This window comes from Abramis brama (assembly GCF_963993115.1).
Source record: "Abramis brama genome assembly, chromosome: 8".
NCBI lineage: Eukaryota > Metazoa > Chordata > Actinopteri > Cypriniformes > Leuciscidae > Abramis > Abramis brama.
The window spans coordinates 18,973,997-18,992,250 of NC_139970.1; the positions used below are offsets into that span (position 1 = coordinate 18,973,997).

The 18,254-nt window shown below is 38.1% G+C and overlaps 1 protein-coding gene across 1 annotated transcript in view; it reads right to left on the minus strand.

Annotated features, from left to right (window-relative positions):
* Window positions 1–1,936: 1,936 nt before the first annotated feature.
* nalf1b (NALCN channel auxiliary factor 1b) overlaps window positions 1,937–18,254 on the minus strand; it is a 144,524-nt gene continuing 128,206 nt past the window's right edge. The window contains exons 2-3 of the mRNA XM_084122650.1: window positions 8,166–8,337; window positions 1,937–6,172 (exon numbers count right to left, since the gene is read on the minus strand). Coding sequence (XP_083978776.1) covers window positions 5,895–6,172; window positions 8,166–8,337 — 450 coding nt within the window. The 3' untranslated portion in view covers window positions 1,937–5,894. The remainder of the gene's footprint in view (window positions 6,173–8,165; window positions 8,338–18,254) is intronic.

Consider the following 18,254-nt stretch of genomic DNA (forward strand, 5'->3'; position numbering starts at 1 on the left):
GGGCCACAGTTGCCAGTCCATGTTTTAGAGCCTAGTATTTTTAAAAAGTACTTTTAAAAAGTACGTATTCAGAAATAAATTGTGTTTTTCTGAAGAGCCATCTGAGTGATGTACATGTGAGATTATACTTATACTTATAATAGTTTTCTATAAAAAAGTGTTTTAAATATATATAATGGGTCGCCCCCTCAAGGTATTTTGCCATGTTGAAATGACAGTTTCACTTAAAGTCATAGAGAATCCTGATACTCACTGGCTGCCATCTCTGTGGATACGCTAGCATGGTGCTGTTTTATTATGCAATAAGCAAAATTTAGACAATGAGACACTTATTTTCGTGCTTTACCAGCTGAGGCAATGGGAGAATCATCTGTCGAAGAAGCAGAAGACAGAAAGACAAAGGTACAAAGTAGCATAAACATCGGTAGCCTACAAGGTGGAAAGATCTGATGACGTTGTGACACCCAAGTTTCTTCTTTTTTGTTGAACAGGTAAGTGAATTGTGTAGGCCGCTCTCTAAAAAGTTTGAATCAGTTTGAATAAGGAAAACGATATCTTTTGGAAGGATAGTATTCTTTTGTATCCTTAAAGTTGCCACAGTCATTGCATATTTTCCATGTGCTTCACTTTATTTGTACCATTTTGTTTTATGAGTATATTTATATTTATCTGTTTACCTTTTTTTAGAATTTGAAAGATAATAAAGATATTGTTTTGATAAGTAAGATCTCTGATTGTAGTCCTTGAAAACCAAAAAAAAAAAAAATAATGAAAAAAAAAAAGGGGGTTAAATGGTAAAACACTTAAATCTATCTAACTCACACTTAGAATTGCCTTTAAAATAATGATATGCATATATTACACTGATTACTGAGAGAGTCCACTGCTCAGCTTTGGATATTTGCGTTAACAGTTTTTGATAACTATCTGCGCAAATCCATACTCAAACAGGCATAACCTGTCAGGTCCACTTCTGTGTCAGCATATACTATAGGAGTGTTGACTTTACTTTTGTCCTTTCATCCTGACTGTTAGCTTTTGTTAACCTTTTAGTCCGGTCGATCAGGTCTGACCTGTAAACCTAGAGGGTTCACTTAAGAGTCAGATAAACATGAACATGCATGCCTTACTTATTTTTTTAATTATCTACCATTGTATTATGTCAAAATATAATATATAGTTATTATACAACCAATTACCCTGCAGGGAACATTCTCATAATGTGGCAAGATTCTCTTAAAGTTAAGAAAAAAATTTCTTCCAGTAATGTTAATAGAACGTTTGTTCTAAGTTATCTGGTCTTTAATAACGTCTAATCAAAATGTTAGCATAAAAAAATATATATATCTTGGTCATGGAATATCTTGGTCAATATCATGGAGCGTTTTTTTTCTTTTCTTTTTTTTCTGAAATTTTAGTTGGACATTTGTCTAACATTTTTTTTTTTAATGTTAGCTTCAGAATGTTCAGAGAATATTCAAAAGGAATGTTCCCATAATGCTTGAAGAATGATAAAATAACCAAGAATTATTATTTTTTTTTAACATTTAAATTTTTTTTTTTTAAGTTTTAAATATTCAGAGAACAATCAGAAATAACGTTTTCATAACTTAAAGGTACACTATGCAAGATTTGTACCTTAATATAACAGCAATGCAAGTTTGAGAGGTGGCGCCCCGCCAATACATCAACAACATATGAAGCAGCCTCTATGGAAGACACTAGCACACATTTCAGACGTGAATCATGGCAGAGTCGACGAAGAAAACAAAAAAAAAGCACGGTCGGAAGAGTGCAGACGGCTCTGCGTGAGTGGTATTTACGACAGTAACGTTAAATACAAAAATGGAAACTGCATAGTGTGCCTTTAAAGGGAACATTTGCAAAAAGTTCTTAGAATTTTTTTTTTTTTTTTTTTTTAGCTGGGTTCGACCTGAATCCCCCATGTTATAACCTCCTTTGACTTAAAAGTAATGCTCAAAACGAAAGAGCACCCAGACACAAGTGAACAGACGATATTTGTTATTTCATCAGAACACAACTTTAATCATTTTAGCAGTATAATCATACCTTCGAAAAGATCATAACATGTGAGATTGTTTTATAAATTATTTCATCAAAGTTGCTTGTAAAAAAATTAAATAGGTTACTGAACTAAATCATCTATAATATTACAATATACCGGTAATATATAATATTATTTTTTTTCCAGTAGTCATAGTCATAATGTTATCTCTATATGCCTTTAAACCTTTGTCTTTTTTTCATAAAGTCATTGCTTTGCACATACCATCACACAGCATCACAGCCTGCAGGTGCCGATGTTGTGACCAAGAGAACAGTTCTTGTGATGAAACCACTCCGCTCTCAGTATCGATCTCAGCATAAACCAACCAATGATCTCTGACACTTACAAAAGAGGAGTTAAAAAAGGACACCAACTCAGAACACAAGGAAACCTCCAATCAAACGGAGACACACATTGTTTAGCATTCTCAAAACGTATTTACAACAGAAAAAACAACTGAGGTTGAGGGCTGCATAGGTCCACAGGATTCAGAAAGAGAAAAGAAAGTATTTCTGCTTGCTAAGTGATTACGCAATGTGGAATACTACTTACACAGCTGGATCAGTACTTGGAAATGACCATAAAACATGTGCAAGCATAAAATACATCTTATAGTAGGTTTGGTGGTGTTTAGCGATATTAGCAGGCATCTGTTACATTCAATCTCGTTAGTCGCTGAGACATACTGAATGGTGATTGAATCCCAACAAACACAGAGAAACATGTTACAAACATGACAAATCTGAGCAGCCACAACGCCACTCTCCTTTTAGGAAGATGTTTTAGTACATGCTTTGTTGCGAATGGTGTCGTTCGAAAGGCGTTTTTGTCTAACAAGGTGCCTGATTCAGCAACACTTGTTGCATTAGTCCAATTATATGTTGAAATTGACAGCTCGAATTATAGAGCATCACCAAGTATATATATATACACAGGATTTCTGAGTGAAAAAGCATGTATAATCGTGTTAATGTGTGTGTGTGTGTGTGTGTCCGCTTGTCTTCTTGCTATAACAAACATCCAGAAATTCTTAGCAAAATAATAATAGTGCTAAGCCATTGTCATTAGCCCATCTCTCTCTATCCCATCTCCTATCCGTCTTTCTTATACAGTCAGGCCCATTTGGAGAAGTTGATTTAGTCGCTGTTCCGGAGCAGGTGGTCTGAGCTGAATATAGAGGTTATAAACTAACTAATAAGCTCTCAGGAGGGTATACTGTATCTCTCTAATTATTCATCAGTGAAGTCCTCAGCACAGCTTGCCAGACTGCCCTTATACATCTCAAACAGGACCGTTGTGCCTTATCATATGGTCAAACTTTCCTGGTCATGCTATTTTAACTAAAGCACAGGCATAGCATTGTACACATAGCACTGGCTATGGCGTTTCTGGTAACATATTGGTTTAATTTGAAATATACTTACGTATTAATGAGAACATTAGAACATTAGATAGGAGAGATGGACCTAAAAGCAATGAATCAAAGCTGTAATGGTGAGGATATTAAAAGTCATTATTAATATCAAATTCCACAAGCCCAAATTCAAAAACCCTGAACAGCCAACAATTAGTGCTCTGAGTACATTGTTGAAAAATATGAAATTTAAAAACAATGGAAAGAAATGAGCTTCTCTCTCTGTTTTTGACCGTTCAAGTCAAATGCCTTTTTATCAGCTAAACTGAGCTGCATTAGCAGTCTGTTTCAGACAACAACAAAAATCACTTTGTGCTTCTGATACCTTAAAAGGTCACCGCTAATGGTAGCTTGAACCACAAAAGGGCAAATGGATCGATTTTTTTCTCTTAAAATTAAGGTTGTTAAATTTGCCCCAGAGTTGATATTTGAAGTTTAATGGTATGACATTTGATGGTACATATTACCATCATCACTGGATTCCAAAAGTAGCCGAAAGATGCCATCACATTAGCGAAACTTTGCAGACAAAAAGGTCTAATAGTGTAGTGATGCATGAAGCACCACTTACTCAGAGGCTACTTCCAAACTAAGCAGCTTAATAGTGGTTAATACGACACATTTGATTGTTCAAAGGTTAACAAATCTGAATCCGTTGCGAAATTCACGTGCGGAAAACGGAATTTCGGCATACGAAGGAAAAATGCGACCGCATCCCTAATGCAGACAATCTACAGATATTGTCTTATTTTTAAGCTAAAGGCAGGGAATAAAATTAGACATGGAATGTATGTGCTCCATTTTATTCCTATGGCATGCATTATGTTGGCCTGCTTTACACAAATATGGCTACAAAACACTTTGTTTTTCTTTTTTAGTTAGCATAGTTAGCCTTAAAGCTAGCTGTGACTGATCTATGAAATGTGTATGTATGTATATGTATATGTATCTAACATTTATGAGGATGGAAACACAGGTGTGACGCCTGTCATTTTAACAGGTTCACACTGAGGCTTTCAAGAACTTTGTTAAACTCAAGGCTTCGTTTTGTGTGTCACAGTGACACATCCTCATTAGAGCATACCTGTAGAAAAAAAAAAAACACATAAAATAATATATCAGCCCTTAACTTTGCCTCTCTTTCTCACAAAGAAGCAGATACCTTAAGCCCTGCCACCTGAGACGGGCCTTCATTCTTCTATCTGGAGCCACAAGATTGAGCTCCCCAACTTCCTGCTGACGCGACTATCTTTGTAAAAAATTAACATTGTTTTCACTGAGTTATTCATGCCACGTGAGTCTCTACATGCAGGAGTGTTTGAATGTGTGTAGATGATGGGTAAGCCCTTTACTGTATAAGGAATGATGGATCCTCTCTGTGTGATTGGGGTAATTTGTCTCGTAAGCTCTGATTGGCTGGGTTCATGCTGCCAAATAATTTGGACGGTACTTGGAGTGAGAGCTACTCTTTTTCAGATTGTTTGGATTTATTTCTTTCAAACTTTAGCGGCGAAGTCTAAACTCTGGTTCTAACATGCAATTAGAGAATATAGGGTAGAGAATATAATATCTTAATATAATATATAACATTAAAATTGGCAGATATCTTTTGGCAGATTGGGGGGGCAGAAGTCTGGATACCATATAACATCCCAACGAAGACCTTTTCAGTCAAGCACTTAAACAAATAACTGAGCGACATTAACGTTCCCAGACCCCCAAAGCTACTGACCTGACCTTGCAGGAAATGACATCATACAAGCAATAAAAACATCAGACTACCTTAATAAGGTTACAGGATCTTAATGGGAGAATCTGAGTTTGAACCTGGGCTTTTTTGTTGGGTGTCTTGGTATTTGTCTAGGCAGATTTGTCAACGAATAAACTGCAATAGATAACCCTCGTAATGAATAGAGCAGCATTCAGAGAGTTTGTGATTATGAATAGAAACGAGAAGAACATCTTAGTGGACACACGGATGCAAGCACAGGCACACATGCACACACACTCATCCATTCGCTCACATAGACACGCACTCAGTCTTGGAATATTCACTTGGATACTGTACATTTAACTCATCCGTCTCTGCCAATCCTTTCTGCACAAAGACCCAAATGAAAAGAAAAGAAACATGAATTAGATCCTGTAGTCATCTAGTGCAACAGAAATCCAAACCATAGACACAGTGTAAAAAAAGTGGTGCGAGAGAACTCCGCCCCCTAGAAGCCTCTTTCAACAAAGGCTACGGTGTTGTCCCTTGTTCTTGTTGTTTGATTGGATTTGTCCAGTGTTTGTTTAGCTTGGTCAGTTTGCTTTGATTGCACATCCACAGTTTCTGTACCAGCAAGTCACCCACGGTCCGTCACGTCACTGGAATCGGCACTGTAACTGCGTTACCGAGTGGCTATTCCGTCATTCCTCGTTGGAGGAGCTGGACGTGAGGTTGAACCCAGTGGGATTGTGGGATGCTGTGAGAGTGGCAACAGTATGAAGGAGGACGAGGACCAGCAGGCAGAGTTTGAGTCTGCTGTTGCACAGTCTAGAGGCCGCTGACGAGGTCAGGGATGTCCCGTGCTGACACGACGGGTGAGTTCTTTTGAGAGTGCCTTTGGAGCTGTTGTCCGCCCTGATGTCCCATCGGACATCGCAGCACTCTGTCTCTGCATCTGAGGGGTTGTCCTCTTGGAGCCCTAGGCCAGCAAAAGGCACACATTAGGGTTGATGAAAAATGACAAGTGTTCACAATAAAGGTAGACATCTTTTCAAATCTTAGAAATGTACTACTTGTATTCATGTTGCTTTCATACGGTTTGGAAAAACTTTCAAGAAAAGTTTTAATTTAATGACTGTCATGTGGTGTGACCATCGGGTAACAAGTATCAAGTATCAATCTTAATAATTACTTTTTTCAAGGTACAATTTTTTCTTTGCAAATAATACATTATTATAGGTGCAGTATGCGATTTCTCAAAATATATATCAAAACAAAATATAAAAGTATATCTTTTATCATGGCAGAAGCGACGCAAAATAATACTTTGCGAAAAATAGTGAAGATGATGAACAAACGACAAGGAAGAACAAAAAAATTAACATACAGTACACAAGAGAGCAAAAGCTCTGGGCAGATCATAACCCTTCTTTTTCTTTTTCTTTTGTAAATGTCTCTCTCAGCCATCTCTCTTTCTAAAGTCTTTCTTCAAATCTCTTGCTCAGCTCTCCTCTCAACTCTCTCTCTCCTCTCCCATCATGAGTGGACACACCCCCTACTGCTGATTGGCTCACTCTCTCCTCTCCCATCATGAGTGGACACACCCCCTACTGCTGATTGGCTCACTCTCTCCTCTCCCATCATGAGTGGACACACCCCCTACTGCTGATTGGCTCACTCTCTCCTCTCCCATCATGAGTGGACACAACCCCTACTGCTGATTGGCTCACTCTCTCCTCTCCCATCATGAGCAGACATGCCCCCTACTGCTGACTGGCTACAAGTTTGATGGGGTGCTCAGTCCCATTCCACTTTCAAAAGCATTTTTATTTTTTTATTTATTTTTATTTTTTAAATATATATAATCAATATCCTTCTAAAAATACCCAAGCAGTTGAACATTTCAGACAATTCTGACATTAGAATTTGTAGGTATGATTAATAAGTGGTGAGGTATTATTGTTAAAATATTATTTTACTTTTCTAAGAGGATTATGGAAAACAATTTTAATGAGGCTTTTTGCTTCACATCAGACATCAGAACACATGTGTCACCCTGACATTAAGATTAAAAACATGCTAATAATAGAATAAGTGTAGTCAGGTCATTGTATGCATGAATAGCATTTACTGTATGTTGATTTAAATAAATTCTTTCTTTAAATAGTTCACATTCTTCTTAAATATCTCCTATTATCTCTTACAAAAAAGCACACCATTGATGACAGGTGTTTATGGTCATGTTGTGATGATGATGAAGTTTAGCACCGTGAGACGAGTCAGTGTTAAGTGGGGATACTTAAAGCAATTAAAGGGCAGGTAATTACAGTCTGACCACTCAGCCAGTCTGTGTGGTTCTGCTCTCAGTCCCCTATTTATCATCAGTCTGTCTCATTATAGCACAAGCCTGCAGGCCATTGGGAGGCCAAAGCACTCATTCACATGCGCCACTCAGCACGCACCCACTGGGATTAGGAGAGCATATCCTGGCAAACAGAGTTTGTGTATACAAGCCCTATAGCTCTCAACATTCACAGCAGATGAAGCCCATTTCATGCCCCCTGTGTTCATAGCCTGCTCATGATTGGCATAATTATTCAAATCAAATAAGACAAGTTTAAAGACAAGTTACGTATTTATTAATCCACTGAGTCAACTCAAATTTTGTGCAAATAGGATATGATCGTGCTCATTCATCCAATGTAAGTGTAAAGCAGAAAGAAGGAAGAATTGAAGTTTCTGTTTTAGCCACAAGGTGGCAACAGAGACAAAGTGTTTAATAAAATCAGCAACACCAATGAAAAAATGCTGCCAAATCAGGCAGTTGATGGAGGTCCAAATCTAATGTTTGTGTAACATCCTGTCTACTGTGATGCCTTCATCTGGTACTGGTAGTTCCTTGAAGCATTAATATACCCTTCACTGTCTATTGTCTATAATGTGTTTGAATGAGAAAAGGTCAAACTGCCCACCTGTGCATATAAAACTGGGGCTTCCACCGTAGATGAGCTCATCATTGTCAGGCAATATGAAGGGACACCTCTGCTGGACCTCCAGGCAGTACTTCCTGCAGGGGATCCTGTTGCTGCAGTGCATCTGTGTGGTGTGGAAGAACTGGGCACAGAGCCAGTGTTTGTAGACAGTCTGTGCAGAGAGAAAAGTACAGAAGGAGAGCTGTTAGTGCTTGAGTCCGGATGTACATTGCAATTGATTGCATCATCAGTACCGCGGTAACAGTCATCGCTTTAGCTCTCCCACCTATGTATCTTGGCAACCTTGCAGCCTTATTTCTTTGTGTCGCTTTGTGTTTCTTTGAGTCGAAACATCTCTCTACATTGTTTTGTTTTATGTTGCATTATGTCTATCTTATGTTCACACACACACACACACACACACACACACACACACACACACACACACACACACACACACACACACACACATATATATATATATATATATATATTAGTGCTGTCAAATCGATTAATCATGACTAATTGCATCTAACATACAATTTTGTGTTTATATAATGTTATATACATTTTATATAATGTATGTTTACATCACGATTAATCAATTTGACAGCCCTAAAATACATATACATATACATGTGGTGGAGTAATAACTTCTGTTAATGAATCATTTGAGATCAAATTAATGTCAGAATATTGCTATTATGGGTTAGTTATGGTTTGCTTAATTTCCAGATGTTTGATTACATCATGGGTTCTCTAATATGTCAAACTCTGGGGTTCACCGGGTATTCCCACATCCACACTCTGCAAAACGGCTTTTTTTATTCTCTTGACAAAATAAAATCCGTAGAATGAAATATGTTTATATATGGAATGACAGATATAGATTATACTGCATGTTAATTTGCTTAATTTGTTCAAGAGGATGATCTATTTCACATGTCCACATACTGATTACAAACTATGCTTTAACCACACACACAAAAAAAAAACTGTAACTGTAAAACACACAAGTTTGCGATGCTGTTTGCGAATGTTCGTTGGAACCATATTTTCAGGGAACACAGAGTCATTGAACTGGGTTGCTAATAGCGACATTTGCAACCATAGTTCGCTATAGCTACCATAGTTACCCGTGGAAGACGTGGAGTGTTCAGTATAGGCTACCTGTTATTTTTTTATTTTTTGTAACACTAGCACATAATTGTCAGGCTTTACATTAAGCATGATTGAGAAACTAGCAATACAATATTCATCTGAGATCATGTTAAGATTAAAGCCCTTTTGTAGTAGGGGTGCAACAGGGCTCCATTTGTGGACCATTATACATTTGTAACACCACCGCAGGCATTACATTGGATAAATAACCATATAAACAAGTTTTGTTTAACACCAAAACATGCGTTTTTCCCCAATGAAACAAGGCAAAAAAAAATATATCAAACCAAAGCCATTTGCTTTGACAGTTTATAATATCCTATACCCAGTGTTAAAAGACCGAATGAATGGACCATAATGCATTAACAGTACTTGTATGGAAGACTGAGGAGAGCCATTAGTTATAGCTGAGCCAGCACATGACATCATATCCTCTTGCCCATCAGGAGCCTAATGGAACGATTCTGTAAATGGCTCATCTTACAGAAACATAGTTAAACATTTCTAAACAAACAAAAACGCTTTCTTTCCCGCATCACATTTCAAACCCTTTCTGCGAACAGGCAAGGGACCTGTTGCCGCAATTCGTTACTGTCAGCTGACAAAAGAGCGCAGGCAGGTCCTCTGCTCCATCTACAACAACAGCTCAGGCAATTATAAGTGCAATGAATCACTGTCTTTGCCTTAAGCACAGCGCCTTGCCCGCACACAGCTGTACATCATGTCATGTCGCCATCCCCGATTAAATATTTATGTGGCGTCACTCATGTAAACTCTTTAAAAAGCACATTTCCTTCCTCAGCTTTGATTCTCTACTGCTTTGGTTCGCCTGTAAGTGCTTATTAGATTTGCAGAGAGCAAACCTCTCAGCAGGCGTTTGCTAATGCCTGTTCATATAATGAATCCCCCCTGAGACAGAGGTAAAGCAGACGTTTGTGAAGGATGACAGCTCACAGAGAGGGGTAAGACCGCAGCCTCCTGTCTCCTCCCTGGGCCATTTAAGGCAGGTCTGATTGACATGCAAGGCAAACAACTTTTCAGAGGTGAAATAAGCTTCTGTAGGAGTTATCTAAGGACATTGTGATGCACTGTCAGCATTATATTTGACCAATAATAGAGACGGAACAAAACACTGGATAACTTTATTACACATTAAAGATCTCAACGCTGTCAATATTGATGTGACATTTACATGTAAGTGTGGTGAAACCTGAAATCACAACAGTGACAAACTGTGGAAAAAAGTAATTCAAAATCTCTGTTTCAAAATCCAGGAAGTTGCCTTGCTGGTTACCGCTTATCTGGGGAGGCGTCTTTTAAGGCAGCAAACTAACTCGTATGGCACGTTGTGTGTGATTGATTTGGAGTGCTTTACATGATGAAAACAAATAGTACTACACACATGAAGCACACTGGAGACATGGCCAAAGTCCCTTTAAGGCAAGTCATTTCACTCGGCAGCCATCTTTGAAACACCTCTCGAGCAGCTATTTCAGTCATGCATTTACAGGTCCTACATGCGTATGCACTTTGCACACACAAATATTTTCATAAATTGTAATTGTAATTGTAAATTTATAGATTTCTTCATTTTTTCATTTATAATCAACATTTCTCCTAACCTGAATGGTTTCTTGCAAAAACTATTTGATAACTTGGAGGAAATACAAATGCTTGTCACAATGATACAAGTCTTTCTACAGTAGCCTATTGAAGACAAATGCCATACAGTACCTGCTCCAATGTGTATTAGCATGCATACTCTGTGATTAACACTAAAGCCTTGTAATGCCTGTTTTTTTTTATTACAATATACTGAACAATTACTGAAAAAATAAAGCTGTTTACTTATTTGAGAAATACTTCTCAAACTAGGGATAGTTCACCTAAAAATGGAAATTCTGTCATCATTTACTCACCCTCAAGTTGTTCCAAACCTGTATGAATTTATTTCCTCTGCTGAACAAAAAAGAAGATATGTTGAAGAATGTTGGTAACTAAACAGTTGATGGACCCCATTGACTTTCATAGTATTTTTTTCCCATTCTTCAAAATATCTTCTTTAACAACTTGAGGGTGAGTAAATGATGACAGAATTTTCTTTTTTGTATGAACTATCCCTTTAAACGCAAAATGTCATTGTATCAATTTAATTTGTTAATATTTATATTAATATTATAATTAATTTTGTGAATAAAGCAGCAGTTTTGGCAACTATCCTGAAATTTCACAGGTAATGTTCTCAGTATCGTGACAACCTTAGGGCCAGATAACACAGAATGTGTTTTTCCTGTGAAAACGCGAGACACGTGTCAGAAAAAAAAAGAAAAAAAAGCAAGGTCTAGAGATGCGTTTTTTAAAAGTTGCAACAGATGTGAGATGTGAGCGCAATGGTTAAAGACATCCATCTAGCCTGTTTACATTTCAAAACAGTGTAAAAGTACCACAGTGGAATGGAAAAATGCGTTCTGTGTGAACAACCCCTTAGTGATGAATGATGGGCGAAGTGTTGTGACAGTGACGGAAAGATAAAAAAACGAAAAGTGTATACAGTGAGATGATAGCTTCACACATACTGTAGGTCTCAGACAGTCATGCTCACTTAAGATGGGCACACATGAGCAGGGCCCTGGAGACTGTGAGCGTGGCGACATGCTGGTGGCATTTGGAGCTGGCACATGATGACATTAATCCAGAGCTCATTTGCAGTGCTACAGTGTGGTAGGCCTGTGCGTACTGACAGAGAGAGAGAGAGAGAAGCTAATTCCTGCAGATCTGCAGAGACTGGGCATTTTACACACATAGAGCCTTTAATGTGTGAATGTCACATCCTTCATCTGGACTCTTAAAAGCCCACTGAAGTGCCTTGAAACGTGCAGCGTTATTCAATGTGTTGACGTAATTTCCACTGAAACAGGAAGACAAGGCGGGACATATCAAGCAGCTTTCGTTTATATCACAGCTTGGGCCAGAGCTGTTGAGCTCGGTAAAGCCGCATTTGACAGCTTATGACAGCCACTGTCTAATATATTACCTTTTTAGATTTAATATGAAACTGTTACTAAAGCAAAACAGTGAACATGCTGAGGATGTGTAGTTTGAAAAGTGTGTAATTTATGTTGGTGAATGGCACCAGTTTTTTCTCTTCTACTCGTCAGTGCTGTTTCTATTGCCAAGTCTGTCTAACCGTTTCTCCTCCTAATCTCCTTCATATCGCTTTAAAGTATAGATCCGATACGTTTTGTGGTCTGCGCCAACTGGCACATATGATCAGCTCTGTGCTAACGTGTCTCTGGACCGGAGCAGACTGTGTGCGAGCAGCGGCGGACTTCATTCGTCTTAATGGAAAGCATTTTTACACTGTCTGGATCGTTTCCTATCCCCTATAGTGCATTATGTGCCATTCACCATGTAGAAAATAGTAATTGTGTTAACAAGTGACCAATTTCAGCTGCAGCTTCAGCGTCTATTTGGGGGCAGGACGCTTTAGATTCTAGAGAGCATTTGATTGGACAGAAAATCTGACGAGAAGCTGAAGTTCAGAGTGATGTCATCAAAATCGTTGATCCTTAAATTGGCGGAAGTGAGAGACTGTAAGTTTTGAACGCTTGTATCTTCTAAATGCGCATTTTGTCATTGTTTTGGAGCACACTAGCTTAACCAGCTTAATATTAGCATGTTGCTAAGCTAATAATACATATATTTTCTCTTGTTTTGCCCACCATTTTGGATGGAGTCTTTAAATTTTGATGTGAACTGTTGAAGTTCAGACTTTGATTGTTGGTATTTTAGCCAAAATTTAAGCAAAAATCTCAAGTTGCTTTATCAATTTGATTTCTATTTCTAATAAATAGATCATATTAGTGATTTGCTTTTCCATGGAAGACAGAACAAACACACCTAATCAAGCATAGAAACAAAGAAAACAAACAAACAGTATTGCTACGTAACATTGTATGGGACCTTTCACCTTTCACATCCTCACCATTGTTTTGTAGAACATTCCCAAAACCTCTCACGGCTGGTGAATATTTGTTTTATTGCAGTATGAGTTCAGCATGACCCCCTGAATCTCTGCTGTCCAGCACTCCATTAGAGATGTGATGAGGGGTGAGTCCTCTCAGATGAGTATAAATGCATTATCGCTGCTAAACACAACCTGAGCGACGGGGTGAGCTGCTTCACAGAATGCCGCTGAAGGACGTTGCACTAAAAGGGCCATTTATATTTCTAATAGTTGTTTAAATCTGCACCGCTGGCTTCTATAAACTCATGCAGTTGTGACTTGAATATTTGCCTCAATTTACTGCTACCTGAATGGCTAATATAGCTAATTAATTTTTTTTCTCTGTATTTTAAAAATTTAATCAGTCAATTAATCTGATGTCACAGAACTAATTTGTTTTAATATGTACTAATTTTCTTCAGTCCTCTGTCAACCCATCCATTTATCCATCTATTTGTCTTTTTCATCCATTTATTCCTATACTGCAATGTTGCAGGGACTTTCCAGCAGATGGAGCTAGCATGCTAAGGTGAACCATTGCAGAGTCCCTCACTCAGCAGTAACTCATTCACTATGAGATATGTAATACCTGGAGAGAGCTACAGTATCTATTAGCATTGCCATTCATTTCAATGACAAAGTCACAGAACCACCCAGAAGTAGGTCATTTGAAATACGCCATCTTTACTCATGGGCCCTCACTTCTGCAGCCAGGTTGTTTTGAGACAATCATCTGAGCCTAAATGACACCTAATATTGATAAAATGATCTAGTACAGCAGCCAAAACATCTGTGTATATTGTACCATATCCCTCAGCTCCAAATAGCCCATTTGTTGGGCTACTTTCAGTGTGGTGATTAGAGCCGATGTGAGCCAGATCCTCTGAATCCCATGTGCAGAACATGCTCACCACCAGTGGGGATGATTCTGATTCATCCCTGTGATTTAAATCTTTTGATTATTTTTTGAGAGAAAATATTCAGATTTGTCCACTGATTGAACACAGTGGTGAAAGTGAAAGTACAACATGTTCATGGATCAACATCTTTGTTGAGAACAAAGATCCTAAGATACTAGTCTTAAAAAAGATAAGTCTTTTTTAAGATACTAATAGACTCGAGAAAGAAAGTGTTTAAGCACCACTTTTTAGACATTTGCTCCTCTAATGACAGTAAAGCAACTCTATTAGGTTTTACTCAGTTTTGTCAACTAAGCTTGGCATTTATCAAGCTATAAAGATAAAGTCCTTTTGTTGTTATGGCAGTGTATGCATCATTATAATTGGCATAATAGTTGATATAGACTGTTAACAATCTAGTGGGGTGTCGATTAAAAACATTATGGGTGTATTCATTCAGTAAGTCCAACCTATGATATGCTCCTTCACAGCTTGCACTCAAATGCTGTTCTTTTTTTTCTTTTTTTTTTGTACCAAAGCAAATCATTCGCTTTGTGAAGAAACAATTATTCAGGATTCGTTCAGGACCACGACTAAAAATGCAAGCGCAAACCTCACTTCTAAATCTAGACGTGATGTGGAAAACAGGGCAGAAGCGCAGAAGGAATCAAGGGCGGTTTCTGATGCAGGCTTCGTCACTTTTTCGCTCCCAGGCTGCAGCAGACAGAGGATGGCGTGATCTCATTAGTATGAAGAGCGGAGGGAGTGTTGGCAGAGGAGCTCTGAGAATCAGCCGGCTCCTGTACCGTCTCTGCCCTACTTACCTAAACCCTCAGCTGCCTGCACTGGGACCTGCCTGAACCCGCTACATCTAACACTGCTTCTGCTCACATGATAAATGACCAGATGCATCGGACGGCACACCATGTGAGAAGGCTCGAGAGAGAGGAACATTTCCATCTTACATAAGCAGGCTTTGCCCTTCCTTTCCATACAGTTTATTTTTTTCTCGCACAACAATGGAGACTGTGACTCTTCTATTTTCTAATAATTTAATCTAAATTACATGACAATTAAATATTAATGTCATAATGTCTTAATAATTTTTTCTTCTTTTACTTTACAACAGCAGCACTCAAGCTACAAGTTTGTGTAAAACAGTATTGACGTTATCTAAAACTATTAAAAATATTTCGTTTTCGTTAATTGAATTAAAGCTGAAATAAAATAATAAAATAAATATTAAATATTATGTTAAACTTAAAAAAAAAACTTAAATGAAAAGTAAACATGATTCTGAAAATAAGTGAAATTGAAACTGAAATAAAATAAATTAAAGCTCTCTCTCTACAGTATATATATATATACTGTAAATAATTATATCATTTATTTATATAATTATTAATAAAGAACCTAACTAAAAATGACAAAAGCACATAAAATTATTCAAATAAAAAATTCACTTCTAATTCAAATTCATACATGCTATAATAGTATATAAATATATAAATCTTTGACTTTTTCTGTCACTCTTTCTTTTGCTCTTTCTTTCACCTCCCCCTAATCATTCTTCCTTTTCACTTGTGGCTTTTAATCTGACAGTGTGTGTTTAACTTTCCATTCTCGGGCATTAGCCAAGCTGTCCTGGAGGACTGCATTATTCCATTATGAGTAGGCTAATAACATTGTAATTGACGAAAGGCCTTTCTGCAGTCTCAGTATTGGTTTTTAAAAGCCTCCATTGCACTGTCAGTGCCTTGCCTTTGATGTTTTATTTGCTTCTTCCTCTGAAGCCCTGACCAGAAGACACGGCTCAAGCCTCGTGTTAAACTCTCTCCACCTCACTTGCTCACTCTATCACTGACAACCAGCAGGTCCTCTGTCAAAAATCCCCCAGCAGTTAAAGCGAAGGTCAGACAAGAGCAGAGGTAGAACTATGTGTGATACATATGATATACAGTATATACATTATATATATATATATATATATATATTTAGCAGCCATATCACCCTGTAGCCCAAGACTGGTTGCCCACTGAAGCTAAGCAGGGCTGAGCCTGGTTAGTACCTGGATGGGAGATCTCCTGGGAAAACCAGGTTGCTGCTGGAAGAGGTGTTAGTGAGGCCAGTAGGGGGCGCTCACCCTGTGGTCTGTGTGGGTCCTAATGCCCCAGTATAGTGACGGGGACACTATACTGCCAAAAGAGCACCGTCCTTCGGATGAGACGTAAAACCGAGGTCCTGACTCTCTGTGGTCATTAAAAATCCCAGGATGTCCTTCGAAAAAGAGTAGGGGTGTAACTCCGGCATCCTGGCCAAATTTTCCCCTCGGCCTCTGTCTACCATGGCCTCCTAATCATCCCCATATACTGATTGGCTTCATCACTGTCTCCTCTCCACCAGTAAGCTGGTGTGTGGTGGGCGTTCTGGCGCAATATGGCTGCCGTCGCATCATCCAAGTGGATGCTGCACATTGGTGGTGGTTGAGGAGATTCCCCCTTTCTATGTAAAGCGCTTTGAGGTCTCAGAAAAAGCGCTATATAAATGTAACAAATTATATATATCACACACACACTCATCACATGGACTTTGTTTTCAGTTTGCACCGTCTTCCTTTCATTAGTTTGTTGTCATGGATGTTAATTTGATTTGTCATTCTGTTCAGCTGTGGGTGATTAATTACCTATGACTCTTGTATTTCAAGGTACGTTTACATGACAACGATATGCTTAAAACGGAGACGTTTTTCCTTTGAGTTTTCAGCGTACAGACAACATCATTGTCAAAACGATCCCCATTCACACAGATCCGCGAAAACTACTACTGCTGCCAGGCCATTAGATGGCGATTAAACACTATAGACTGAACACGTAATACGCATGTGCATTCACGTTTTTGTTGTTTACACGGTGACCATTTTCAAAAACGTGCACTTTGAAACCAGTTTTCAAATGTTTGCGTTTTAATGCACCCAAAACACCGTTGTCGTGTATACGAACGGCCAAACGCATAAAATGTTTTACGTTTTTAGTTGAAAACACCGCATGTAAACAGCCCCTAAGATCCCGTGTTTCTGTTCTTAGTTGTCCGGTCTCATACATTTTATGGTTGTATTTCGTTTGTATTTCATCTTTGTGCATTTGTAAACAGCCAAGTTGTGACAATATACTGTATATTTGATTAATTTTTTGGATTAAATTAACCAATTCATCAAAAAGATCAGTCACTTTATTTTAAGGTGTCATGTGTAATTATGCATTTAAGTACTGAGTAATAATTATTAACTACATGTACTTACTATTGGGTTAGGATTAGGGTCTGGTTTAGGGTTAGTTGCAAGTTATTATGCATAATTTACTGTTATTAATACAGCAAGTACATGTAACATACAGTATGTAACAAGGACACTGTAAAATAAAGTGTTACCAAAAGATCTTACTCAAATGAAAGATTCACAATCAGAAATTGTTATACACCATCATGCAATAGAGACTATTCATTTTTGGGTGACCCGTCCCTTTAACAATGCAAAACTTATCCATTTGCTACTGGGAATCACTGGTCTATTTAACACAATCTATGTTACAGTGAATAGCCATCCCGAGACTACATTGACTCAAACCTCAAGAGAATATGAGGAGGTCAGAGGTCATAAGTTGCCAGAGTCCACAGGGACTGAGGGGGTAAACAAATGCATGACAGGTCAAAGAGCAGTCCACACATTTACCACAGCGGGAATGCATTACAATACGGCCCAGGTCGCAAGTCACACAGCAATCTTCAGTTCTACATTCAGCCACACAAAACCAGAGCCAGTTTAATCAGTAGGAGTCGGTGGAGAGACAAAACTAAGTGTGACGCAAATACACAATCTGAGCATATGAAAACCAAGCCAAAGTGAATCAAGACTCAGAAATCAATTTCCATTTTTAAACAAAAATGTTCAGCTATAATTTGTGCAGTTTGAACCCCCGTGATTCTGAAGAATGTAGCAATTAAACTACTGTTATTACAGTTTAAACA